This window comes from Desmodus rotundus, chromosome 1 (assembly GCF_022682495.2).
Source record: "Desmodus rotundus isolate HL8 chromosome 1, HLdesRot8A.1, whole genome shotgun sequence".
Lineage (NCBI taxonomy): Eukaryota > Metazoa > Chordata > Mammalia > Chiroptera > Phyllostomidae > Desmodus > Desmodus rotundus.
The window spans coordinates 101,629,502-101,655,887 of record NC_071387.1 but is presented as its reverse complement, the minus strand read 5'-3'; the positions used below and the strand labels follow the sequence as shown (position 1 = coordinate 101,655,887).

Here is a 26,386-nt window from a genome sequence, read left to right as displayed (position 1 = left end):
GCACCAGCTTTAGACTCAAAACTGCCCCTCTGTCCTAAGATGAGACCTCACTATACATTCATTGTAAAGGATAGAGCAGACCAGAAAGAGGCTGTGCGTACACCAAAGGAATGAACGGGGAATGGCTGAATGTAGATTTTGTTGGGGCAGTTAAACAAAGGAGAGGAGGTGCTTTCTGAAAGCCATAGGGAGGGCCTGATCCCTTAGCACCTTTCCCAGAGCCAGTTTGGGCCTACCTAGATAACCTATGCGCTGTTCCAGGTTGGTTGACAGCTGGACAAACTCTTCCTTCAGGGAGTCGTGTCGAACAGGTATCTGGGCTATGTGGCTCATGGAATACTGGACGGCCTTCTTCTTGTCTTCGGGGGTCACAGCTTGTTTGGCCGCCAGCATGGACTGGGAGAGGGTAGGATCGGGAGGGGTGAAGGCAGCAGCATATGAAGAAGGGAAGAGGTCTTCGTAGTCTCTGTCCTGCACGTCTTCCATCTCACTGTCATTAGGAAAGGCCATGGAGCCTGTGGCCCCACGGGAAGACCCAGCACCCACGACATCTGCAAAGACCCCTAAGGGCCCAGATGCGGCCACAGTTGTTGCTACCGTGGCCAGTTTGGTGGCAGGGGCATCCTTGACAAACTTGGCAGCAAACCCAGCTGCCCGGGCTGCTGAGGTCGCAGCAGCTGCATAAGCAGCAGCGGCAGCAGCTGCCATGGCAGCAGTGGTTTTTATCTTCTGAAGGGCAGACTTGGGACCCTTAGGAGATACTTCCTTGGGGGCCTCAGCTCCAGGGACTTCATCCTGAGGGATTTTCGGGTAATGTAAGTAATCTTCTTCCCCACTTTCTGAGACAACTGGGAGCTCGTGCGCCCCTGCATGGTGAGGCTGTGACCACCATGGATGAGGCCAAGCAGAGCCAAGCTCTGTGCCTGGTGGTGGGGCCCTCAAGCCTGGGGGCTGAGCAGACAGGGGGCCCAATGGGCCTTGGCCAGGCTGAAAGTAACCTAAGCCCCAGAAAGGCCCAGTGCTAGGCCTGGGCAAGCCTCTGGGAAGAGGCCAGCTAGCTGGCATAAAAGGCCAGAATCCTGGTGGTGCGAGCTGAGGGCTTGGGGCAGTCCCAGGTCCGAACGCAGGCTCAAGTCCAGGGGCAGGCCCAGGTCCGAACGCAGGCTCAAGTCCAGGGGCAGGCCCAGGTCCGAACGCAGGCTCAAGTCCAGGGGCAGACCCAGGTCCGAACTCAGGCTCAAGTCCAGGGGCAGGCCCAGGTCCGAACGCAGGCTCAAGTCCAGGGGCAGGCCCAGGTCCAGGGGCAGGCCCAGGCATGAATGGAAGCCAAGGTGCTAGTGTGAAGTCAGGTATCAGACTGGGCCCCAGCATGGGCCCAAGTGCAGGCATGGACTTAGGCTCTGGCCTTGGCCTAGAACCAGGCCTGGGTCTAGATGCAGGCCCAGGCTTGGCTGCTGGCCCATGCTCCAGCACCTGAGCCTGCCCCAACCCTTGGGCCCCAGTGAGTGGAACTGCCTGGGCAGACTCCTCCTCTTCCTGTAGTTGCCCTGGGACCTGGTAATGCCAAGTGGTATCCAGGAGCTTGGGGAGTTGGACAGCCTCTGAGACCTGGCTTTGACCAATATTTTCAAGGTACGTGGTGGTCTGGGGACGGTCAGTCTCTTGGAGCTGATCTGCAATCTGCCACAGATCAGAATCCGCCAGCTGCAGTGAAGTAGCTCCCTGTGGAAAAAGTAGCTGGGCTGGCCAGGGCTGCCCGAGGCCAGCTCAGTGGTCACCCTGCCTGCTCCCACACACCTACTTCCCCTTCCTCTATCCTCCTTCACTTACTGGGGTGAACATAGCCTCATGGAGGCTACTCCAGAGTACCATGTCCTCAGTTTTGGGGATGGTGAGAATCTTGTTCTGGAGAGTAGCCTAGGAGGAAAAGGAGGGGGTTGGGAATGAGAGACATGAAGTTGAAGGGTATGATGCCCTTGGGTGACTCCTTCATCCACACTGTCCTTCACACTTGCAAATAAATGGGCCTTTCCAGATTGTGTTCCCCTCCATTCTGCTCCCAGTCCTAGGCACCCCTGGGCCTGGAGGTCAGGGGACCAGGGCAGAAAAATGGGACTAAGGCCCTCACCATGTCCCGCTGCAGCACATTCATCTTCCGGTTCTGCCCTTTCAAATCATCGAAGAAAGTATCTATTCTTTCCAGGTGTATCTGTCAAATGAGCCAAACCCATGGGTTAGGAGTGCAAGTTCTCGTCCCTGCCCTGCTTCTCCCACTGCTCAAATACAAGGACTTAGGTCTAGGTGACTAAGAGTTGGAGAAAGAAGAAAAAGTGTTTCTCAGAAAGTAAGAGAGGAGTAGAGGGTTCTCTGGGCAAATAAGTTCGGAAAATGTTGGGCTTAAAAGGCCTTCCATGGGTGTTTGTACTGTAGGACTTCTCAGAGCCTTTAATAGACAAATGTGCATTAAGAATCTCCAAGAGGTAAGCTGAGTGGGCATTGTTTCTCAACAGATTTGTCCAAGGGTTCTTTTTAGTGTTTCATGACACAGTTTCCTAACAGTGCCCTTTTTGCTCAGATGGGAGCTACCTAGCCCAGGACTGAAGTTCTCACAGTTGCTCTGACAATCAAATGCGTACACTGAACTGTGAATTGGGGACGATAATGAAATCATATAATTGGGAGGCTGCTTGTAACACCTCAGCCACAATACCAACCTGAGGGGTGTGCAGAGCTGGCCTCCGAGCCCAGTTCTGACTCCTCAGCTATGAGATCACACTTCAGAAACTCCATGTCCTTCCACATTGTGGTAAGGAGTTAGAACATGCCTGGGTTGATGTCCTTGTGGCTACAGAAGGAGCTAGCATGTAGGCCTGTGCTAGGTTTATTCCACTTCTTAGTGTAAACAGAGCTTTCTAGAAGAGGAAGAGGCATTCTCTTTCTCTTAAGTTGATGGAACGTAAGCCTGAAGTAGCCAAGACTTAGGGAATACCTACCTACCTAAATATGAAGCCAACCCAAAGGAAAATCATCACTGAGAGAGAGGTGTTGATGTAGTATGACCACCTTGATCTAGCAGTACCTGAAGCCATCATGGACTTTTTACCTAAGCCAGAATGAACTAAGTTTCTGTCACTTGCAAATGGTGTCCTAACACTGCAGTGTGAGGAGCACAGCATGGTGGAAGCCATGGAGAGTTCAGGGGGATGGCCAAGTGGCTGGACCACGTCAGCCCCCATCTCCTGCCCCCATGGCTGTCCTTTGACTAATAACAGGCTTCCTAGATTTATTCTGTCACCCCCCCCCACCAGCAGTACAAACAGCATGGCCAGTTTGGAGGATGATAGGGAGGGTCTACCTTTTTAACCATATCCTTCAGCATGTCCACATCCTTCTGGAGGGTTTCGGTGGTGACCTTGAGTATGTGAATGTCAGTGAGCAAATCCTGCAGGGTCTTCATGGACTGAAGAGGGAGAGAGGAGGGGAAAACACAAAGTTGGGTGTGACTGGCGGAGAAGAGAAGTAAGCTCTCTGATGATTGCCACGCTCTAAGAAGTCTTCTTGGCTCTCATAAGGCCTAGGCTGGAACGTACTTAGAGGCCAGCAAATGACATTAAGTCAGCAGTGCTCTGAGCTCTCAAGTAGCCTGGGTGGGAAGGAAGCAGCGCTGTATTTGAATGTATTGGGTAACCAGGTGTCACTCATTATGAAGCATCTCATGGCCTTTGGTGGATGCCATAGAAGGATCAGCAAGGGAGTTATGATTGGAATTGCATTTTTAAAGGGTCCTCTTGGCTGCATGTGTAGATTGTCCTGGGAAGACAACAGGGGAAACTGGAGGACCAGTGAGGAAATTTCAGGCAAGAGCTGATGGGTGCAATGTTGGGCTCACAGCTCAGTTTCACCACTGACTGGAGGTGTTACTGCATCTTTCTAAGCTTCTGATTCCTCAATCATGAAATGGTCATAAAAATGTGACAATGTATATAAAGGGCCTAGTTAGGCATTTGATTAACAAAAATAACAAATAGCAAAATGACAGAGTCCTTTTTACTAGTAATTATATTAAATGTAAATGGATTAAAATTTCCATTAAGTGGCAGAGATTAGCAGAATGAATGAAAAAACATGATCCAAACTCATGGTGTCTATAAGAGACATTTTAGCTTCAAAGCTGCAAATAGGTTGAAAAGAAAGGGATATGAAAAATATATCATGCAAGCAATATCCAAAAGAGAACTGGAGTGACTATACTAATATCAGGCAAAATAGACTTTAAGACGAAAATTGTTACTAGAGACACAGAGGGACATTTATAATGGCAAAAGGGTTAATCCACCAGGATATATAAAAGCAAAACATATATGCACCTAACAATGGAGTTCCCAAAAAACATGAAGCAAAAACTGACAGAACTGAAAGGAGAAAAAGACAACTCAGCAAGAATAGTTGGAGACTTCAGCACCCCATTTCCAATAATGGATGAAGCAACTAAACAGATCAGCAAGGAAACAGGAAGGTTTGAACAATGCTATAAACCAATCAGACAAACCAGTCATCTGTAGAAAACTTCACTTAACAATGTCAGAATATACATTCTTCTAAGCACACACAGAACATTCTGTAGGATAGACCATAAGCTAGCCATAAAAATAAGTCTCAATAAATTTAAAAGGACTGAAATAATTCAAAAATTTGTTCTCTGACCACAATGTAATACAACTAGAAATCAACAGTAGAAACTACTAGATATTCACAAATGTGTGGAAATCAAACAACATCCTCCTAAATAACTAATGGGTCAAAGAAGAAATCACAAAGGAGATTAGAAAACACTTTGAGATGAATTAAAATTAAAACAACACACAATAATTTATGGGATGCAGCTAAAGTAGTGCTTAGAGAGAAATTTTAGCTGGATGTGACTGTATTAACAAAGAAGAAAGGTCTCATATCAAGCCTAACCTCCTATCATAAAACACTGGAAAAAGCAGAGCAAACTAAACCTATTCCAAATTAGAAAAAAAAAAAAGTGAAACAATAAAGATTTGAAGGGAAAATAATGAAGTGGAGAATTAAAAATAATAGAGGAAGTCAACAAAACTAAAAGCCTGTTCTTTGAAAAGATCAACAAACCCAGAAAAGATGGTGAATTTTACAGACAGCTCCCTGATTGAGGGCTGCACACGAGAGGAGAAAGATTATTTTCCCATGAGGTGCTGCCATTGTGAGCGTATGTTTGTAATACCACCTTTCCTGTAAGTCAGCTGAGCGCTGCCTGCTGAGCAGCTTGGCACCAAGGCATAGACGAGTCACACAAGGTAACTAAGCTACTCACCCAGCTTTTATTGAATTCAGGTCCACTCAAAGTAGGACATCAACATACAATATCCTACTCACATTCCAACAATCTAAGAGAGATATAATACACACACACACACACACCACGATCAGTGGGGAATAATGAACCAGAGGCCCAGAGTCTCAGTCTGCAGGTTCAGGAGGCAGCACAGTGGGCAAGGGAGTCATCAGAGTCTCCAGAGCCAGGTGGACAGACAAAGTCCTCAGTCCAGCAGGGCAGAGCCTCCAGTGGCCAGTGCCAAGGGGGATCAGCATGGCATGGAGCATCCCTCTGGTGTGTGGAGCTCAGCTGTCTCAGCAGGGACTGGAGCCTGCCTCAGTTATACCTTGAAAGTGGTGATCTCCACCCTTCTGGTCTCTTAATAGGTATCTTGGCACCCTTGATGGCAAGTGAGGAGTTTGCGCAGGAGCCTATCTGCAGACATGGCTGTTCTGATCACATGTGCAGATATCTTAGGTGTATCTCCTTGCCAGATGTACCTAGTGTGACTTAGGGAGTTTCCCTCTTGAACCAAAATGTTAAGGCCGACTGGCAGCCATCTTGGTTGACATGAGTGACTGCATTTTGTTTTATATACTTTATGCTGTCTTGACCAGACTGATGCCGTTTTATTGGTCCTTTTCTCCACAGTTGCTCTCCCGTGATAGTCAGTTACAGGTTTCCCAATCCAGACCCAGCCTGCCCCTCACAAGCCTAGGGACATGCCCTGGACTCTAGTCTAGGGAGGAAAGGCCAGTGGAGGGGCACTGGGGAAAGGTCAAGGTCTGGACTGTGTTGCTGGGAGAATAACCTGGAAGGGCCCACGCGGCCCCTCAGACTACAAATGGGGCTTGGACTGAGCCATGTTCAGGGGAGGTGAGCCTGGAAAGCTGCCCTTATGGGAAGTGGACCCCAAGGTGTGTGCAATGCCCTGTGGGCACTTGCAACTAGACTTGTCCAGACTTGCCCTTACTCTGTCTTCCTTGCTCTCTGTCTCTGAAGGGGGCTTTCAGAATGTAGATTCAGGCTGGTGACCCAGTGCTTTCAAGAGGCCTGTAAAGGGTCAGTAAGGGGGTTTGAGGCAAACACCCCCTCAGACAACCAGCTAGACTGATCTATGTGGCCAGAACTTTGGGAAATGGGAGTGCTAACACCCCATACCTTCCAGGTAGACCTAGGAGTGCAATGACACTTCCTGGGACCCTGGGGAGGGTGCTGCCAACCTATGAAATTTATTACTGCTTTACAGAAATGTTGACCCTGCTTCTCTAAATCCCCAAAGTGTCTTCCACGTCCTTAAACTTGGTTAAGAAATTCTCAAAAATCAATATAAGTTTCAAATTACTTTAATTGTGGGATATATAGTAGGAGTTTTGGATTGGGAGAGTAAAATCGGGAGGGAGGGTTTTTTTTTTAAGATTTTATTTACTTATTTTTAGAAAGAGGGGAAGGGAGGGAGAAAGAGAGGGAGAGAAACATCAATTGGATGCCTCTCACATGCACCCCACTGGGGACCTGGCCCACAACCTAGGCAGGTTCCCTGACTGGGAATCAAACCAGTGACCCCTCAGTTCGCAGGCCGGCATTCAATCCACTGAGCCACACCAGCCAGGCATCTACTCAGCAGTTCTCAACATTGGTGATTTGGCCCCAGTGGGCATATGGCAACATCTGGAGACATTTGGGGTTGTCGTGACTATGAGGAGCTCCTGGCAACCTGATGGGCGGAGCCCAGGGATGCTGCTTAACATCCCACTGTGCACAGGACAGTCTCCACCACAAAGAATCGCCCGGCCCAAGTGTCGGAATTGTGGAGCGTGAAAAACCCCTGCAATCAACCTACCTGCTAAGTAACAACTTGTTGCAGTGCCTGAGCCTCCAAATCTGGTGGTGGCATGACCCGAGGGCACAGCCCTCGGGCCATGCCTGTGGGTCCTCCCAAACCTCTCAAGGAGCCTCTGTGGTGCCTGCCCTAGTTTTCCAAGCACCATTCACCTTGACCAGTGCCCATAAAGGGCAGCCGAGGACACTAACCCAGCCATCCCAGAGAAAGGAGGCAGAAGGAGGCAGGCGAGGTGACCCCTGCCATCAACACGGCATTTCGGTTGCCAACCTGACTGGGTGCAGGCACTTAGCTAAGCAGCTTGCACCATCTGAGAGCAGCTACCGTGGCAGGCCCCTACAGTGGGTCATCGTGGCAACCCTGGCAACCTCAGCCAGGCTCCCACAAGGCGACTTTCTCTAACAGTGGGGACATTCCCAAGTGCACAAACAGTCCTCTAAGGACTGCACACCCAGGTCTAAACTTGTCTGTCTGCCCCTTTCCTGCACTGGTTGGGTCACTCTGGGTACTCGTGCATTCTAGAAGCCTTCATCCACCAAGGTAAGTGGAAGGCAGGCTGCTCTGAAGGGGCTGGCACCTCTCCAGCCTCCGCAGCCCCCCATAATCTGCCCTCAGCCACCCATGCAGCTTTCTTTGTACCAATTTGTTGTCTTAAAGTCTATCTTGTCTAATAGCATAGTCACTCCGGCTGTCCTCTGCTTCTGCTTCCATGGGCTATCTCTCTCCACCCTTTTACTTTCAACCTAATTGTGTCCTTGAACCTAAAGGGTGTCTCTTGTAGACAGCGTACAGGTAGAACGTGGTTTTGTTTTTGTTTTTAAAGATTGATTCCGCCAATCTCTTTGTGTGTGTGTGGTAAAATACACATAACAATGTTAAAGTGAAAAATTCAGTGGCATTTAGTTCATTCACAAGGTTGTGCAACCATCACCTCTATTTAGAACATTTTCAACATTTAGAACAGGTGGCAAACACAAGTCCCGTGGGCTGAATCCGGCCCTCCTCCTTGTTCTTTCCGGCCCGGCACCTTGTTTCTACCCAGCAGCAGCGCTGAGCTCCTTGCCCCTAGTTAAGGAGCAGTTACTTTTAGACAGTCCTAAAATTACATTTCGCCCTTTGAAGGCAACCACGAGGCTGATGTGGCCCCCGGTGAAAACGGGTTTGACACCCTGATTTAGAACATCCATCAGCAGTCATTCCCATTGCCCCCACCCCCAGCTCCTGGCAACCACTAATCCACTTCCTATCCCTACAGATTTGCCTGTTCTGGACGTTTTATACACACAGAATCAAGCAACATGTGGTCTTTGTGTCTGGCTGCTTCCACTGAGCATGACAACTTACAGTTCTTCTGTGTGTCAGTTTGCCTCTCTCGCCCGGCATCAGCTCCCCTTGGCCAGACTGGACTCTCCCTTCTCCCACCTACACCGGGCATGTTTTTGCAGGGCTCTGGGTGCCTGACTTTGCTGAGGTCCCGGTCCGCCTCAGTTTCCCCGCTCAGTTCAAATCTCTGAATAATAATAATAGTGACCACTGATTGGGCACCTAGAGTATGTGGAGCTCTGTGCTAAGCAATTTCCATGCATTATTTCGTTTCGTCTTAATTCTTGCAACAATCCTAGGAGAAAGAAACCATCACCATCTCCCCACCCTTTCCAGTTGGGCAGTGGCAGCATGCTCAGCACCCCACACACCCGTGCCTTTCAGTAACCCACTCTGCCCAAGACAGGTCGGAGCCCATTTCCTAACACTGTGACACTGAGTGGGTTCCTTAACCTCTCTGTGCCTCAATTTCCTCATCTGTAAATTTGGGATAATAATAGAATCTGCCTCACAGAGTTGCTTTGAAGATTAAAGAAGAACAGACACAAGTATCTAGCTTACCTGGCAAATGATGAGCCCTTCCTTTCTGTGCTTGCCACACCTGGCATGCTGTCCTAACCTCTGGCTGGATGCTCTTCGTCTTGTGGCCTCCCTACCACTGGTCCTGCCTCCTTTGCTAATCTCTCCCCTGAGGCCAGACCAGCCTGCTCTGGGGCAGCTTAGTTCCTAAAAGGAAAGACTGCACACCTCCTGGATGAGAACGAATGCTTTCCCTGGCACCCGAGGACCCCCAGGGTAGAGCCCTCGCCCATCTTCCAGCTCATCATCCATGACCCTCCTCTGGGGATCAGCCAGTAAGACTGTCCCTTGTGTCCCAAGTGTGCCCTGTGCTGGCTGCTGTCACTTGCTCCTCTAGAAAGGGGGCCTTCAAATATCTTCTGCTGATCTTCTCTCCACTTTTCCAGAACCATCTGAACCCCGACCCCCTTCTCCCAAAGCTCTGTTCTCAGTCCCCTTTATGGCACGTGCCTCAGAGTGGTCCATCCGTTTGATGGATGTTCTCCATCAGCCCCTGTATATCCATCCTTCATCCTCACCACACACTAGGTGCCTTGAGACTGTCCCACAGGCACTGTACTTATCATACCTCTCACCCTCCAGTTTAACCAATGGGAGAATGACAGGAGAAGGGGCAGGGTATTTATTTCCCAGTTTTCAGAGTATTCTCCAAGACTACAGGCCCTGATAGATAAGCACGTGTTGAGCAGGGAGGCAGGAGAGTACGTGGTCCAAGGCAGGCCCTGGGTCAGAGGCCGCAGCTCCTCTCCTGCTCCGCTGTCACTGGCTGCAGCACCATCAGCAAATTAATGAACGTTTCTGAGTGCCAGTTTCTCACCTATAAAGCAGAGATAATACTCTTTCCCACTTTTCACATGACTAGTTCCTATAGATTTTTACTCACTCGCTTTCTGTCTCTCCCTTGCTAGAACACGAACTCCTCTTCGCCGTGACTACCACGGCACCTCCCTCGTGGGCGCTCCTCAATTATTATTATTTTTTATTGAGGTGAGATTCAAATAACATACAAGAAACTATTTTAAAGAGAACCACTTAGTAGCATTTACTGCATTCACAATGCAACCGCTGCCTCTACCTGGTGCAAAACCTCTCCATCTCCCCAGAAGCAGATCCTGTAACCAGGATGCAGCCACTCCCCATTCCCTATTCCACCTGGGCCCTGGCAACCACAAACACGCTTTCTGTTTCTATGGATGTGCCCATTCTGGACATTTCGTATAAATGAAATCACACAATATGTGGTGGTTGTGTCTGGCTTCTTGCCTCAATACTTGATGAATGCAAGCTTGGCGCTTTGGTCTGCCTGGCGACCCAACAGGGAGGGCCCATCACAAGGGGGCACAAGGGAATAGCTGGCGAGATGCCTGGGAGAAGAGCAAAGGGGCAAGAAGCTTGTGGAGGCCAGGTGGTTTACCTTTTCCATGGCTTCTTCATTGCCTTCCACCTTCTTCCGGAGCTTTATCAGCTGCCATAGGTCCTGGGCTGGCCGGCAGGTCCCCTGGCTGGCTTCCAGCAGCTCAGAGGTAGAGGGCAGATCCTGCAGCGTGGTCAGCTGGCTCTCCATCTTGTCAATGCGGCTCACCACGTGGTCAAAGATGTTGCTCAGCCTCTTTATGGGGTTGAGGATGGGCTGAGCATCTCCTTCCCGGGGCATGAACACGGCCTGCGAGGACTGGAGGAAGTCCTCATCCCCTGAGAGGACCTTCTTGAGCTCAGCCATGTGGATGTGCTCCAGGATGCCATGGAGCAGAAGGTGCATGGCCTTGAAGTTCACCACACCGCACTGTGGGATGGCGATGTTGACCAGCTCGGAGAATGTGAGTGAGAAGCTCATTCTACCAGGGGTGTTGGCTGGGATGGGGTTCTGGGCACCCTTAGGGACAAGTGGTGGCGTTCAGTGGATCCACAAGCTGCGCGAACAGATGCTCAGAGACCCAGAGAAGCTGCAAGTGATAGCAGTCAGGGGGAAAATGGCCTCTGTCCTGGCCAGAGTTCAGATGAGAGTGTTTTTTGTTGCTAGGATACCAAAGAATGTGGCAGTGGGCATGCTTCCAAGGGTCTGGAGTGGGACAGAGTAGGTACTCAATTAATAGGTGATGAATGTTTGAACAAAGGGCTGGCCTTCTAACTCAAGCCCTTTGATTATATAAGACCAATGACCCTTTCCAAGAAGCATGCCAGGAAGGTAATGGGAGTGGCAGCTTGCTCCTTGGAAGTCTCTAGAATTAGAACAGGAGACAGAATTCTTGGAGTTGGGAAAGCCCAGGTTTCAGGAACAGAATCCGAAGAGCTAAGCTGGTTGTGGGACAGTGGCCAAAGCCCGCACAGGCGCTCCAGTTTCTGCAGGAGGAAGGTGAAAGGGCACGAGGCAGCCAGCTTTCATCAGGTCTGGATCCTACAGGTCCCTGCCCTCCGGAGCACGTGAGTGATCTCCCGGACTTTGGGGTGCTACCCCCTTGAGCTGGGGCTCACCAAGACCCCAGTGCTCTAAAAGCCTCGAGGACATGGCCTGCTGCTGCAGAACTTGGAGGCTGCCTGGGCCCCTGCATGTTCAGGCCCAGCTTTCGTCAGTTCTCAGACAAGAACATGACAGTCTGCTGGGCCTGGTCTCCGAGGCAAGTCAGCAAGGCAGGCCCTGACTCCACCTGTGGAGCCCCCACTCCTGGTCCACCCCCAAACTCCTGGCATGTAGTATACACTGCTGATACACAGCACACAGCATGAGGCCCCCTCAGGGGTCACGTTGGCTCAAGGTCAATCTTTCCCAGCTTCCCCACAGAAGAGACAGCAGTCGCCTGTCCACTTTGGGTTTATGCATATGACTTTCTCAGCAGCTGGGTGACCTTGTATAAATAACCAGCTGGGTTTCGGGGGTGTTTCATAACCTGGGTTCAGCAATCAAGACCCCTGTTGCCAGGGTCTGGTGCCAGGCCCGGAAGCCAGTTCTGTTTCTGATAACGGCTTGTGTTGCAGGTGGTTGATGTGTTCTGTCCAAAATCAAATGCAGCAACTGCCCTGTTGGAGGGCTTGACAACTCACCCTGCAAGACAGCAGAGTGCCTCGGTACGCTCTAGCGGACACAAACAACGTCACAGAACTCCAGGCCCTCCAGGGCCGCTCTGCTCCCATGAAAGGCCAGACAAACCAGATCGGTTGTTATTACGTCTGAACTCAGACAAGAATAAGAGTACTGTCCAAACCATCAACGTGACCAGATAGCCCCCTATCCTGGCCAATATGAGTAACCACTACTTCCTGGCCAACTAGAACTTTATCCGTTTCAATCCTTCTGCCTTCTACATAAGATTGATTAAAATGTCCAGTCATAGAATTAGCCCTGCTTCCTGGCAGTACCCAATCCGGAACACTCCCTCTAGTCACCTAACATGGGCCCAGATTCTACAATAAGTCCTTCTAACTTCACCCTCTCACGAGATGCCCCTGGATTCCCCACTATGTTGCATGACCTACAAACTCAAGGGTTGCCTTGACATCTTTGAGCCTCACAGGGCCCTGCGTTCCCCTGTTCCTCTCAGACATGCCCCTCACCCCTACCCAATGGGAAAGGCTTTTCACTCAGCTAGTTCCCCCATCAGCCAGACCAGCTGCACTCTACCCCATCCTCCTCTGAGGGGCTTCAGTCTCAGTTCCCTGCCAGCCTGAGAAACTATTCAAACACGCCAATCACCTCCCCCTTGCTGGAACCATGAGCGCTCCACCCCGTTACTACGAAGCCTGCAGCCCACTGCCCCAGCTGGTTCCTCTGTTCCTTGGTGCAGCCCTGAGGGGCCCTGACTGGCATGTGGTGTCCTGTCCCCCACTCTGTGAGAACGAGTGTAAGTGGCTGGTAACTGCGGTCGATCTCACCTGTCTGGTACTGGGTGTCGTGCTACTGAGGGCAGAGGACCCTCCCACCAGCGGAGTGAAGGGGAGATATCAGCACATGCGTGGTGTGTATTCTCCCTTGTGGCAAAAGTCAGTAAACCCAACTTTGCCTGACTGCAGTAGGTTCCTAATGGTCTTGGTTGGAGAGGCTGACCCTGCGAACTTAGGAAAAACCTTGCAGTGGCCAGAGCTTTTTGGATTTTGTGGCTGCAGACAAAGGGCTGTGGAACTGCATTATTACGGAACCATAAGCAAGACTTTCCTACTTTGGCAAGGGAAGATCAGGGGAAATGGGTAGTTCAGTACAGTCACGCAGCCGGAGAGGTGAGTGGGAGACCAGACCAAGGGACTGCCCATGGCCTTACAAAGAAATGTGAGTGATGGAATGTGAAGCAATTCTCGGTCCTTGGGGGGCAGGCTGGGTACTGGGTACATGGAAGTAATGGCTGTTTGCCATTCTGGAGGAATGCCCAGCATCTAAAAACATTCCTGTGTCTGGAGAGGTCTCCACTTCAGCAGTCCTGTGGGAGGTTGAGTGTCAGTTACTAGTTCCCCAGGTTACTCTGAAGCCGGAGCCTGGGCATTTATGGAAATAAATGCCAGTTGGTGCTGGCAGCTCCTGGGGCCCATGGAATATGGTCCTCCAGGATCTAAGAAAATAAAGCTACTAAATCTGCCTAGGTTGCAACAGTTCAGAGAGGTGGAAACTTACCTCAAAGAGCCCAATTTGGCCTCAGGCCTTCAAAGTAAGGGCTACAAGCCAACAACAAGATACTGACATGTTTCCCAGCACCTGTCACTGGGCCTGACACTGACTCTCCAGTCTTTCCTTCAACCAGTGTTTACTGAGCACCTTCCAGGTGCCAGATGATGTTCTTAAACATAGAGGAGACCACAGCGCGTGGGTCTGACGTGGTCTCTGATCTCACAGAGCATGCAGGCTAGTGGGGGAGATAGACACTTATTTTACAACAAAGAGAGAAAATCACTGCAGGTAGCAATAGGAATTAGAAAGATATAAAACAGGACAAAATGAGAAGAGGGGATGGGCCTAATTTAATAGGGTCGTTGGGGTAGCCAGCCTCCAAGACAGCTCCCAAGATATGCCTGGACCCACACACTTACGTGGTCTGCTCCCATCCAGTCCCAGCAAAACTGGCCGCGTACCTTACCCACCATCGCATCTGTGCGCACACACGCACTCATTCATTTCACATTACAGAATGGCAAGATTTGGGTAAATTGTGTATGTTGCAGGTGATTTGATGTTGCTAAATTGGAACATGTATGATAAAAATGCAAAGAAAAGCCAATGTGTTATACTTGAAATAATCCATAAACTTTAAAAACCATGTCATTTTAGGTCTGGAAATGAAATACATCACAAAACCGAAGGACCTAAAGACCTGGCCACTCCAGAGGATGTTCCTGGCTTCCTGGAGGATTTGCTGGCCTCAGGGAGGGACCCTGCCCTAACTTAGGTCAACAGACAGCAGCTGGGATCTGGCACTGCTCAGTTCGGAAGACAGACCCTAATTCAGACAACTTCGGAATGAACTTGTTACTGGGATAGACTTTGAATGGCTAGTTGGAGCCAGCAACCAATTAACGTGATCGAGTAGCCCTTTTTTCCTCCCAAATAAATTGAGGTTAAAGATTAAATCAGTTCTATAAAGTGCCATTTATCTGCTTTGCCCAGACAAGCCTTTTTTTTTTTTTTTTTTTTTTAAGAGAGAGAGAGAGGAAGGGGGAGAGGGAGAAAAAAAATCAATTTGTTGTTCCACTTATTTATGCATTCACTGGGTGCTTCTTGCGCTTGCCCTGACCAGGGATCAACCCTACAACCTTGGCATATTGGGATGATGCTCTAACCAACTGAACTATCCAGCCAGGGCCCAGCCAAACCACTTTTTATGTTGGATGAATGCCTAAGAATGACAACCAGGTGATCTTTCCTCTCTTGCTCCAGAAAGAACTGAGAGGAGGAAGGACTGATGGTAAAGGATTAGACATTTGGTGAATGCCTGCTGTTTCTGGCTACCTGGTATCTGGACATCCTGCTTACTTGAAGTGGGGGTGAAGGTGGAGGTGGCGGATGTCATAACAAGCGCAGGCAAACTTGCCCTGTACTCAAAAGCTGACGATCCAATCAGATCTCCCCTACCCACCTCAGTCTTATTTGTGGTTAGGTGTGAAAAATCAACAAAGCAACTGCTGTCCCTGGTTCTAAAAAAGTCTCTTTAAATGTAAATTACCCCTGGACTAACCTTCTGGAAGCCATGGGGCCATCAGTCTGGGGGTGGTGGGTGGAACTTCAGTGACTCAGCCACTTACCATGTTAGGAAAGATACCTGATCGTGGACAAGCTACTTACCTCCCTGAGCCTCAGCTTGCTCAGCTCTGTAATGGGATTAACAGCCCTTATTTCACAGGGTGAAAGGCAGGTGGAAAGGGAAGGGAGTTTTCAGAATGCCCACAGTGGAGTCAAGGGTCCAGTGGCTGCATCGCTGGGTAGTGGCACACTAAACTTCCCAAGCAGGCTGTCTAGTCTCCCCAGGCCCAGGTCCAGCTTCCTGGCTCTCACCTTGGGTTCCTTAACCGGGGAACAATTCTGTGAGCAACATGACCTTCCAGTCGAGTCCTTCTCTGCTCAGGTAACCAGAGTGAGTTCTGCTGCTTGCAGCCAAGCACTCCTGACTGGTCCAAAGTGCCCATTTGTAAGGCTGGCTAAATGTCACAGTCAGAAAAACACAAATAGAGCTCAGTGGTGAAGGTCAGTGTGTGTCTAGTTTATAGTCTATCGAAGCCTATACTCCCTGTGTCCCCTGATGCCCATCCACCAAAGAGGGTATGTCCAGCTGGGAGGAAGGGTTACAGGTGCCCAGATCTCTTCTTGGGGGTATAAAATACTAGTTTACATTTACATTGAGACCTGGACAGGGCATTGTCCAGCTTCCTTAACAAGACCTTAGACAAGGTTTTCAGGGCCTTTTTTAAAAAATATATTTATTGATTATGCTATTACAGTTGTCCCATTTCCCACCCCCCTCACTCCACTCCATCCTGCCCACCCCCTCCCTCCCACATTCCCCCCCTATAGTTCATGTCCATGGGTCATACTTATAAGTTCTTTGGCTTCTACATTTCCTACACTATTCTTACCCTCCCCCTGTCTATTTTCTACCTACCATTTATGCTACTTATTCTCTCTACCTTTCCCCCCCTCTCCCCCACCCACTCCCCTGTTGACAACCCTCCATGTGATCTCCATCTCTATGGTTCTGTTCCTGTTCTAGTTGTTTGCCTAGTTTGCTCTTGTTTTTGTTTTAGGTGTGGTCGTTAATAACTGTGAGTTTGCTGTCATTTTTACTGTTCCTGTTTTTTATCTTCTTTTTCTTAGGTAACTCCCTTTAACATTTCATATAATAAGGGCTTGGTGATGATGAACTTCTTTAACTTGACCGTATCTGAGAAGCACTTTATCTGCCCTTTCATGTTTTCAGGGCCTTTTAAAGATGCCCGAGAATCTGGGGCAATCTTCCTCCCCCCACTCACTCACATCACATGTCTCATTAGGCCCTACTAACTTTTCCTCCTAAATATCTCCCCATTCCACCCACTCCCCTCCTTGTCCACCACCAGCCCTGGCGTCCCTTGCCTAGGACAAAGGCCAAACCACTTGACATGGTCTGTTGTCTGCTTGACTCGGTCCACCTCTTGCCTCTTTGATCTCAACTCCAACTCACAGCAGATCTTTCAATTCTCTGACCAAATCCCCAGTCCTCCCTCGGCCGCTGGCAACCACCATTCTACTTTCTGTTTCTATGACTTTGACTACTTACTTAGGTACCTCATACAGTATTTCTCTTCTTGTGACTGGCTAATCTCAATTAGCATAATGGCTTCAAGGTTAATCCATGTTGTAGAATGTCATAATTTTCTTATTTTTTAATTTTATTTTTAAATATATTTTATTGATTATGCTATTAAAGTTGTCCCACTTTTTTCTCCCCTTCATCCTCCTCTGCCTTGCACTCCTCCCTCCCACCAGCATTTCCCGCCCTCCCTTTAGTTCACGTCCATGGGTCATACATAAAAGTTATTTGGCTTCTCCATTTCCCATATTATTCTTAACATCCCTCTGTCTATTTTGTACCTACCATTTATGCTTCTTATTCCCTGTACATTTTTCCCCTCTCCCCCTCCCCCTCCCCACTGATAACCCTCCATGTGATCTCCATTTCTGTTATTCTGTTCCTGTTCTAGTTGTTTGCTTAGTTTGTTTTCGTTTTTTTTAGGTTCAGTTGTTGATAGTTGTGAGTTTGCTGTCGTTTTATTGTTCATAATTTTGATGATCTTTTTCTTAGATAACTCCCTTTAACATTTCATATAACAAGGGCTTGGTGATGAGGAACTCCTTTAACTTGACGTTATCTGGGAAGCACTTTATCTGCCCTCCCATTCTAAATGTTAGCTTTGCTGGACAGAGTAACCTTGGTTGTAGGTCCTTACCTTTCATGACTTTGAATATTTCTTTCCAGCCCTTCTGTCTGTAAGGTCTCTTTTGAGAAATCAGCTGACAGTCTCATGGGCACTCCTTTGTAGGTAACCGTGTCCTTTTCTCTTGCTGCTTTTAAGATTTCTCTTTATCTTTAATATTGAACAATTTAATTATGACGTGTCTTGGTGTGTGCTTCCTTGAGTTCAATTTCTTTGGGACTCTCTGAGCTGCTTGGACTTCCTGGAAGTCTATTTCCTTCCCCAGATTGGGGAAGTTTTTCTTCATTATTTGTTCAAATAAGTTTTCAATTTCTTGCTCTTTCTCTTCTCCCTCTGGCACCCCTATGATTCGGACTTTGGAACATTTGAAGCTGCCCCACAGGTTTGTTTCTTCCTTCTGGTCCAAATTGTTGATTTGAATCCCGGATTCCATCCCTTCACTGTTGGTTTCCTGTCTATTTTTCTTTATTTCACTTTGGGTAGCCTTCACTTCTTCCTTTATTTTGTGACTCTACTCAGTCATTTCTCTGGGTATCCTGATGATCAGTGTTTTGAACTGTACATCTGATAGGTTGGCTATCTCCTTGTCATTTAGTTCTTTTTCTGGAGTTTTGATCTGTTCTTTCATCTGGGCTGTATATTTTTGTCTCGGCATGCCTGTTACATATAAGGGACAGAGCCTTAGGTGTTCACCAGGGTGAGGCAACCCACTTCACAGCTGTTGGGGCACTGTATGTGGGGGAGGGGCCGAGAGGGAACAATGCCACTTGCTCTGCTCTCTGCCAGTTTTCAGTCACTTTCCCCGCTACCCACAATCAAACTGGGCCCTTCTGATGCCAATTCCCAGGTGGGTGGGTTTGTGTATGTTCTAGGCCCCTGTGGGTCTCTCCAACGAACTCTTCTGTGAGGCTGGGAGTTTCTCCCACGGCTGCCTCAACCCCGGCAGGTGTTTTCAATCAGAGGTTGAGGCTTTATTTCCCCGAGCTGGAACCCTGGATTGTCCCATCTGTCTTGCTCCCCAGTTGTTCCTCCTGGTTTATCTGCACACAAATGTGGGACCTCCCAGTCCACAAATCGCTGCCTCACCCGCCCCAGCCCTCCATCCTCCGCCTTGCCGCGAGTCCTCTCCACCCCTCCTACCAGTCTGAATGAATGTTTCTTCTTTAACTCCTTGGTTGTTGGACTTCCATACAGTTCGATTTTCTGTCGGTCTGGTTGTTTTTTGTTTTTAAATTTGTTGTTGTCCTTTTGGTTGTGTGACACAGTGTGTCGACCCATGCCTTAATTTCGGCCGGAAGTCCAAATTAACTTTCTTTTAGTCTCCTTGTCCTTGTTCTATTCCCTCCTGCTACAGACCCTTGGCACACGATGTCTCCTGGGCTGAAACATTTTTTCCTTCCATCTTATTTGGGAAAGAAAACTCCCACTTATCATTCAGACCTCAGCATAGCCATCACTTTGCAAGCAATGTGTTCCCCACATCCTTGATTATGGTAAAGGCCACCTACTCTGCGATCTTAGTACTTCTCATGTCTTTCCTTTGCATGCTTCTCATCCTCATTTATGTGACTATTTGATTAGTGCTGCTCACTCCAACTACTCTGTGAGCCCCTGAAGGGAGACTATATCTTCTCTCCACCAGGTAATAGCTCCTAGCACATAGTAGGTGCTTAATAAATACTAAATGACTGAATGAATAAAAGAGTCATTTGTAGACAGCCTTTTTTGTAGGAAGAACCACAGGTGGAGGTACATGCTCCTTTTGGCTAAACCTCTGGATGCGTATGGGACGGCTGATTTTTACCCTCTGCCATAACAACGTTGAGCTGCCCCTGTCGACTCACATAGGGTGGATTAAGTAACACAAAGAATTTCAAGACAATCTGAAGATACACTATTTGATCCTTAATAATCTGTCAGGGAACCATTGTGGTCAGACACTGGATTTATGGTTTCTTTAATCCAAACAATACTACTACCAGCCAGGGATTACCCTTATTTTGTTTTAGCTATATGAATACAGTATATTATCCCACTGCCTGCTAGGCTCCATTGTTTCTAGTGATAAATTAGTTATTAATCATACTTTGGGTTCTCTTGTAGTGATGATGTAACCGAACCAAACCCCTCCCCCCAAAAAGGGAAGTTTGATTGCCTGTCGCCAAACTTGTGAGCAAAAGCCAAACTGTGAGGCAGATGCTGGAATAAAAGGGACAAGGTTGTATTTGGGTACTGCACGATCTGGGAGAATGCTGGGCTCCTGTTTCAAAGCTCATCTCCTCCACAAAACCAAGACAAAAGGCAGTGTCCAGAATTCCTGTTCTATTTTAAATTACACTCTTTTGGGTCTGCAGTTAGCTGCTAAGCAGTCATCAGTCCCCATCCAGGTAGCTTAGCTTGTTCCCAGCTGCTGTCCATTTCACACTCCCTCCTGGAGCCTGTGTATGGAGCCCGCATGGCCATGGGCCATGTGGCTGCTAGGGCTGCCAGGTTGCGTACTCACACGAGAGGGAACGCACAAACACACACGAGCACATCGCCAGGTGGGCAAGAGAGAGACTCCCCACTAGACGCCATGGGTCATGTGGCTGCTAAGGCCACGTGACCCATGGAAAGAATAAGCAACTGCACGGTGCGAGTACAGGTCCTGAGCCAGAGTGAGCAAGAGCGAGAGAGAGGGCTTCTTCTTTGTTTCCCTGGGTTTGTATATTAGCTTGGGTGAGGGATGGGCCAGGTGCTGTCTTAAAAATGGCCAATCAACTTCCCAAACTTTCCCATGCTTCAGGTGGGTCCACCTCCAACCATTCCCTTCTTTCTCCAGGCTACACTGACAGGCCTTTGGGTCTAGCACCTCCCCTGTGCCACTTTGACTTCTGTGGTGCACGTGCTTTTCTTCCCCTGGTCCTACCCCCAATCTGGTGAGGAAGGATGGGAAAGGGCTTTTCTTCTTCTATCCAATTGCCTTCCCAGCCGTCCACACATTCAGTGTAAGAACCTCCTCCTGCTGCCATCTTGGCTGAGAAGGGAGACCTAGTACTCTGAACACAGTCTACTGGTATCAATGAATTATTTTTCTTTCTCTTTTCAAGATTTTTTTTTTGTCTTGTCTCTTAATGATGATGTGACTGGGTGCTGATCTCTGTATTTCTTCTCCTTGGAATTTGTTGAGATTCTTGGATGTGTTGATTAGTGGGTCTTTTGGAGGTACATTTGGGTTTTTTTCAGACATTATTTCTTTAAATATTTCTTCTGTTCCTTTCTTTTTCTCCTGTCCTTCTTATACTCCTGTTACACATATGTTGGTGTACTTAAAGGTGTCCTACATATCTCTGGGGCTCTGTTTATTTTTCTTCATTCTATTTTCTCTTTGTTTGATGGATTGCATAATCTCTATCAATCTGGCTTCAAGCTCACTAGTTCTCTCTTCTTCTAGTTCAAGCACTATTACTATTGTTTTATAGATGAAGAAATAAAGATCAGAAATCAAGTAATTTCCTGAAGGTCACTCTTAGCTAATAAGTGGCATGGCCAGGACTTGAATTTAAGATCTCAGCTCTCATCCTGCTCATCACTTATTCAATCATTTGTTCACTCAACAAGTATTTGCTGAATGTTGACTATATACCAGAAACTGTTCTGGAGGCTAGAGAACACCAAACAGATAGGAGTCCCGCCCTCATGAAGACACTAAATGATTAAACAAATAGATAAATAAAGTATTGGGTTGGCCAAAAAGTTTGTTTAGTTTTTCCCGTATGATGGCTCTAGTAGTGCTTAGTTGTCTTTAACTTCATTTGAAACAATTCTGTTAGAATGTATTGTGACAGCTGTCATATCAGTGTGCACTTAAAAAAACTTACCAAATTGGTGAATGTTTTGTGTAGTCATTTTTATACTGAAGATGGAAGAAAATGAGCAACATTTTGGCATATTTTGATTTATTATTTGAAGAAAGGTAAAAACACAACTGAAATGCCCCCCAAAAAATATTTGTGCAGTGTATGGAAAAGGTGCTGTGACTGACTGAACATGTCGAAAGTGGTTTGCAAAGTTTATTGGTACTATTGACATTTTGGCCAAAAAATTCTCTGCTGTGGGGCTGTCTCATGCATTGGAAGATGTTCAGCAGCTCCCCTGACCTCTACCCCCTAGAAGCCAACAGCAGGAGACAGCCGACATACTCAAAACAGCCCAATCAATCCCAGAAGAAACATAATGGACTTCCCGGCCAACCCGGCATGTGGGTTACCCCACTGGCTGCACATCCAAAGACGGAAGTCTGGGCCCTTCCTCAGAGATCCCGATTCAGCTGGTCTTCAGCAGGGCCTGGCCCTCGGTGCTTAAAGCTGCTCAGATGATTCTAATGTGCAGCCGGGCGGGGGTGAGAAAATGACCCCCAGCAACATGTCGCCGGACTAGGGGAGCAGAGTGAGGAGGAGTCCTCGTCTCTACAGGAAGGAAGTCCTGTGAGAAAGCAGTGCACAGGAAGCACCCAATAAATACCAGATTGATTGGCCAATAGACTGATACTCTCCCTACCAGAAACTTCCACAGTGATTAGGCAGTAAATTTCTCAGAAAAAATTAAACCGACTTTTTGGCCAAGCCAACACTTTAAATGATGATAAGTGTTATGAAGAAAACAAAGCAGGCAAAAAGATAATGGCGGCAGGTGCGCAGGTGTCTGGAGGTGACGTCTGAACTGAGACCTGAGGAGAGGGTGTTCCTGGAGCTCTTTCAGGACCAGGATCTTTCATCTTCTTCTCTGTGTCTTTAGCACCAGACCACAGGGCCCAGTACATGGGAAGGAGCTCAGTAAACGTTTGCTAAAGGGACAATAGGTGCAAAGGAACTGTCAATTCTCATGAGCCATATTAATGACAGAAATATTACATAAGAGATCTTAACATTGAAATCGTTTGTTTCTGTTTAGAATCATTTAACATTAACATTTGAAGGTCTGGCATACCGAATGTTGGTTAGGATGTGACCAGAAGAACATTCAAATGCTCTGGTGGAGCGTGAATTGGTAGAAGCACTTGTAGGAAATGACGAGGCAGGGTCTGCAAAGCTGAACATATGCACGTGCTACGACCCAGCCATTCCACCCCTCGACGGGCCCCAACAGAAATAGGCTCAGACCATGCACTAGGATGCCTGGGACAGCAATATCATAACGGCCCAAAGTCCCCATGCGGGAATCACCCAGACGCCCGCGAACAGTAAAACAGACAAACTGTGGTATATTCACATAATGGATCAACACGCTGCAATGAGAATGAATATTGACAACTACGTGTCACGATACGGATGACTTTCATAGACACAGAACTGAGCAAAAGAAGCCGTTTTGAAGAGCTCATCTGTGTGAATCCATTTTTATAAAAAGTACAAAAACGGAGAAAGCTAATCTTTACCGTTAGAAGTCAGGAGCGTGGGGATTCTGGGTTGGCCTCATGGTTGGAAGGCAGCATGAGCTGCTGGGAATGAATGAATGGGCATGTCTGCCGTGTTCATTTAGTGAAAATGCATCACATTGTTCACTTCTGATAAGTGTGCTTTTCTGTATCAAGGGTTTGGGAATCTGCAATAATTCAAACAAATCGTGACCCAACCATGTGGATTCCACAGGGGTGTGGGTTTCCTTCCTGTTCTGTGCTGAATGTAAAGACAGATTTTTGCAAAGAACAGGCTGAGCATGAGAGCTTCCTCTTCACCTCGTGTGTGCTGGCTCATACTGGCTTTGGTAAGCAGCTTGGGTAGTGAGAGACCGTCAGTCCAGGATCACAAGAGTGAGGGTCTGCCAGCCACTGGCTTTGCAACTCTAAGCGTGCTATACCCTCCATTCAGCTTGAGGCAAATGTGCGTAGGCTCCTAGTGGGAATCATAGAGGTATGTGTATAATGCTTATACTGGAGCCTGGCAAAAAGTAAGTGCTCAGGGATGTTAACTGCAACTTTCAAAATGATCACATGATTTCATTTGAGGCTTTCAAGCCAATGATAAATCAGCTTGATAAAAGGAGGGGCCTAAGGAGGAGGCGGAGGATTATGGGAGGAGAGAGGTACCCTTCATGATGTTCAGGCTCTGCTCCAAAGGACAGAACCCCTTTAGTCACGTACAATGTTGCATTACAAAAGCTGCACACCATATGCTCCAACTGGCTCCAACTTGTGACAGAAGATACAAAAACAGGTGACAAAAATCTACTCTTAGGAGTCGGTCAGGTGACTACTTGTGGGAGGGCAGTGAGTGGGAGGGGTACAGAGGAGGCTGCTTGGGGGCAGGGGTCACACTCTGTCTTGTTAACCTGGTGCTGGTTGTACTAACAAGTGAGATTTGTGAAAACACATCAAGCTCAATACTTAAAATACACGCCCTTTTCTTTATAGGTCTCAATGTAGGAATAAGGCCTAATTTTAAACCTGGTCTAAGAGAACTAGAGGGATGAACATTATCCCCAGCGCTCTGTAATGCGGGCACCGAGTAGGGAAGGCAGACAAAAGAATTCACCGCGTTCCCGGCGCCACCCTTTTGCCAGCAGATGGCACTGGTTGCAGAGATGAAAAAGGGCCCTTTCTCTCCATCTTGGGCTGTTCTCAGCACAACCTGGGAGGCAAACAGCTATCAGGAATCCCATGGGCCGGCCCCATTGAAGGCAGCCGGTGTTCATCCTGCAGCATAAGGATGCACTGGTGGCAGGGGCCACCAGGTGCAAAGAAACCTGTCACTGAAGGCGTGCTGGGTCGAAAGTACTCCAGCTGCTCCAGTTATGGTAACGTCTGGACTAAAATTAAAGGGCAGCTGGCTCTGTAGTAGACGTGTGAGTCTTGGAGGCCAGGGAGGAAGTAGGCGACATGGAAGGAGCCATGTGTGCACGTTCACGTGGAGGAGAGCTGTCTGCAGAAAGCGAACATTCCCCAGGAAAAGGTGAGACCAGCAGCTGCACTGCAAGACTGCCAGTGACACCTCCCGGCACAGTCGTAGGCTCCTGGTCTCGGATGAGCCCCGTAAAGCTTCTCACAGCAAACAGGATGCATCAGACCAACCCAGCTCTGCACAGAGATGCCTGCCTTTAATCTGTTGCTTCATTATCTGTCTGAACTCTTCCAAGTTGCTTTGGCTATAGTATCTCCCTATTTTTATATTTTTGGCAACTGCTTAAGGTATAATTCACATTTACCCATTTAAGTGTATAATTCAAGGCTTTTTAATATTCACAGAGTTGTGCCAACATCACGACAATCAATTTTAGAACGTTTTCATCACTCCCAAAAGAAAACCCCTCACCCGTTAGCAATCACCCCCTACCCCCACCATTTGCCCCAGTCCTAGGCAGCCACTCATCTTTCTGTCTCCGTGGATCTGCCTATTCTGAACATTTCACATCAATACAATCGTACACTACGTGGTCTTACGTGCCTGCTTCTTTCACCAAGCGTCACGTTTCCAAGGTTCGCCCACGCTGTAGCGTGTGTCTGAGCTTCATTCCCTTTTATGGCTGAGTAATATGTCAGCACATGGACAGATCACAGCCGATGGATTGTTTCCACTTCCTGGCGTTGGTGAATGTGAACAAATGCTGCTGACATCCGGCCACAGGTTTTCATGTGTACATGTTTCCATTCTCTTGGGCATATTCCTAGGAGGAGAGTTCGTGGTGAGGAAGCTTAACCTTTTGAGGAACATTTGCCTTTAGCTTTGAGTGCAAATATAATTCACCTATCTCATTTATTCTTTGATTCCTATTAACAGCAAGTGGGAGATGGCAGCTCCATTTTGTGTGTGTGTGTGTTAGGGAACCACAAAGCTACCATTTGCATGGGGTGCCCGCATATGCCAATCACCGTGTAAAGTGACCTAACTGCAGGAAGCCATTCCATCCTTGCAACAGCCCTGTGAAGCTGGCATTATCTTTTTCCTCGTTTGGGGGTTAGAAAATTTAAGTAGTTTTGATCAAGGCCATACAGGGATGTGGCCCAATACCTGAACCCAGTTCCATCTCAGTAAACTTGAGGCTCTCACTGGCTCCCAAACCCTCAGCTTTTCGGTGGACTCTGGAAGGTCAGCTAATTTTTACCTGGCTTTTAGGGTGGTAAGGTTTGCATGTCCTGCTCCACTTGACCCTCCTGCATGGGACACTGTGGACCACTCTTTGCCTTCCCTCTTCTCAGTCTCTAGTGTCTTTCCTGTATCTATCCCAGAGTCCCTTCCCTTCCTCAATGGGTCTTCCCACCTCCTATTCCTACACTTCTCAAACTGCCTGAGTAGTCTGCTTAATACACAGATCTGGTTGATCACTCAGCTTAAAAGTCTCAACGTTCCCCGTCACTACTAAACAGGATAAATGCTACCTTCCACAGACTGATCTGTAAGACCTTCATCTTCCCCCACCTTCTACCCCCCATGTCATACCCTACAATCCTGCCATAAAGAACTGTTCGCAATTCCCCAGAGACACTCTGCGTGTCATTTCTCCTGACCTTTCATAACCAGTTCTCACTGCTCAGAGTGCCTTTCCCCACAGAACTCTTACACATCCTTAAAGTCCCAACTTGAATATCCCTCTCCTCTCTGAAGCCTCCTTCCTATGGGTACTCCCTACTCAACCTTTCAAAGCACTTTAGCTTGAAGTCTTCAGCTCAAGCTATTGTATCAGTCTCCTTAGCTGGCCTGCGTACACTTTGAGAACAGAGATTAGGATTTATTCCACTCTGTACATTTCCAGAACAAGACCTTGCTTGGTTGAATGAGCAAAGGAATATATGTTCTATATCTGTGCTGTCCAATATGGTAGCCACGAGCCACACGTGGCTAATGGGACGTGCTGTATTAAACACATACTGGACTTCAAAGACTTAGCGTGGAAAAAAAAAGTAAAATATCTGATGATTTTTTTATATGATTAAATATTTAAAC

At 47.9% G+C, this 26,386-nt stretch overlaps 1 protein-coding gene across 9 annotated transcripts in view; it reads right to left on the bottom strand.

The window, feature by feature from the left end:
• The window catches only part of C1H16orf96 (chromosome 1 C16orf96 homolog), a 32,848-nt gene extending 21,879 nt beyond the window's left edge, over positions 1-10,969 (bottom strand). For 8 of the 9 annotated variants that reach the window (XR_006654475.2, XR_006654474.2, XR_008427406.1 and 5 more), the window contains exons 1-5: positions 10,498-10,969; positions 3,356-3,460; positions 2,129-2,209; positions 1,831-1,917; positions 237-1,722 (exon numbers count right to left, since the gene is read on the bottom strand). Coding sequence is in view for 6 of the 9 variants with exons in the window: in XM_045189827.2 (XP_045045762.2) it covers positions 237-1,722; positions 1,831-1,917; positions 2,129-2,209; positions 3,356-3,460; positions 10,498-10,917 (2,179 nt within the window). In the remaining 3 variants the exon portion in view is untranslated. Of the gene's footprint in view, positions 1-236; positions 1,723-1,830; positions 1,918-2,128; positions 2,210-3,355; positions 3,461-9,966; positions 10,170-10,497 lie in introns of those variants that run through there. The other variant, XM_053928971.1, reaches the window with a different exon arrangement.
• Positions 10,970-26,386: the final 15,417 nt, after the last annotated feature.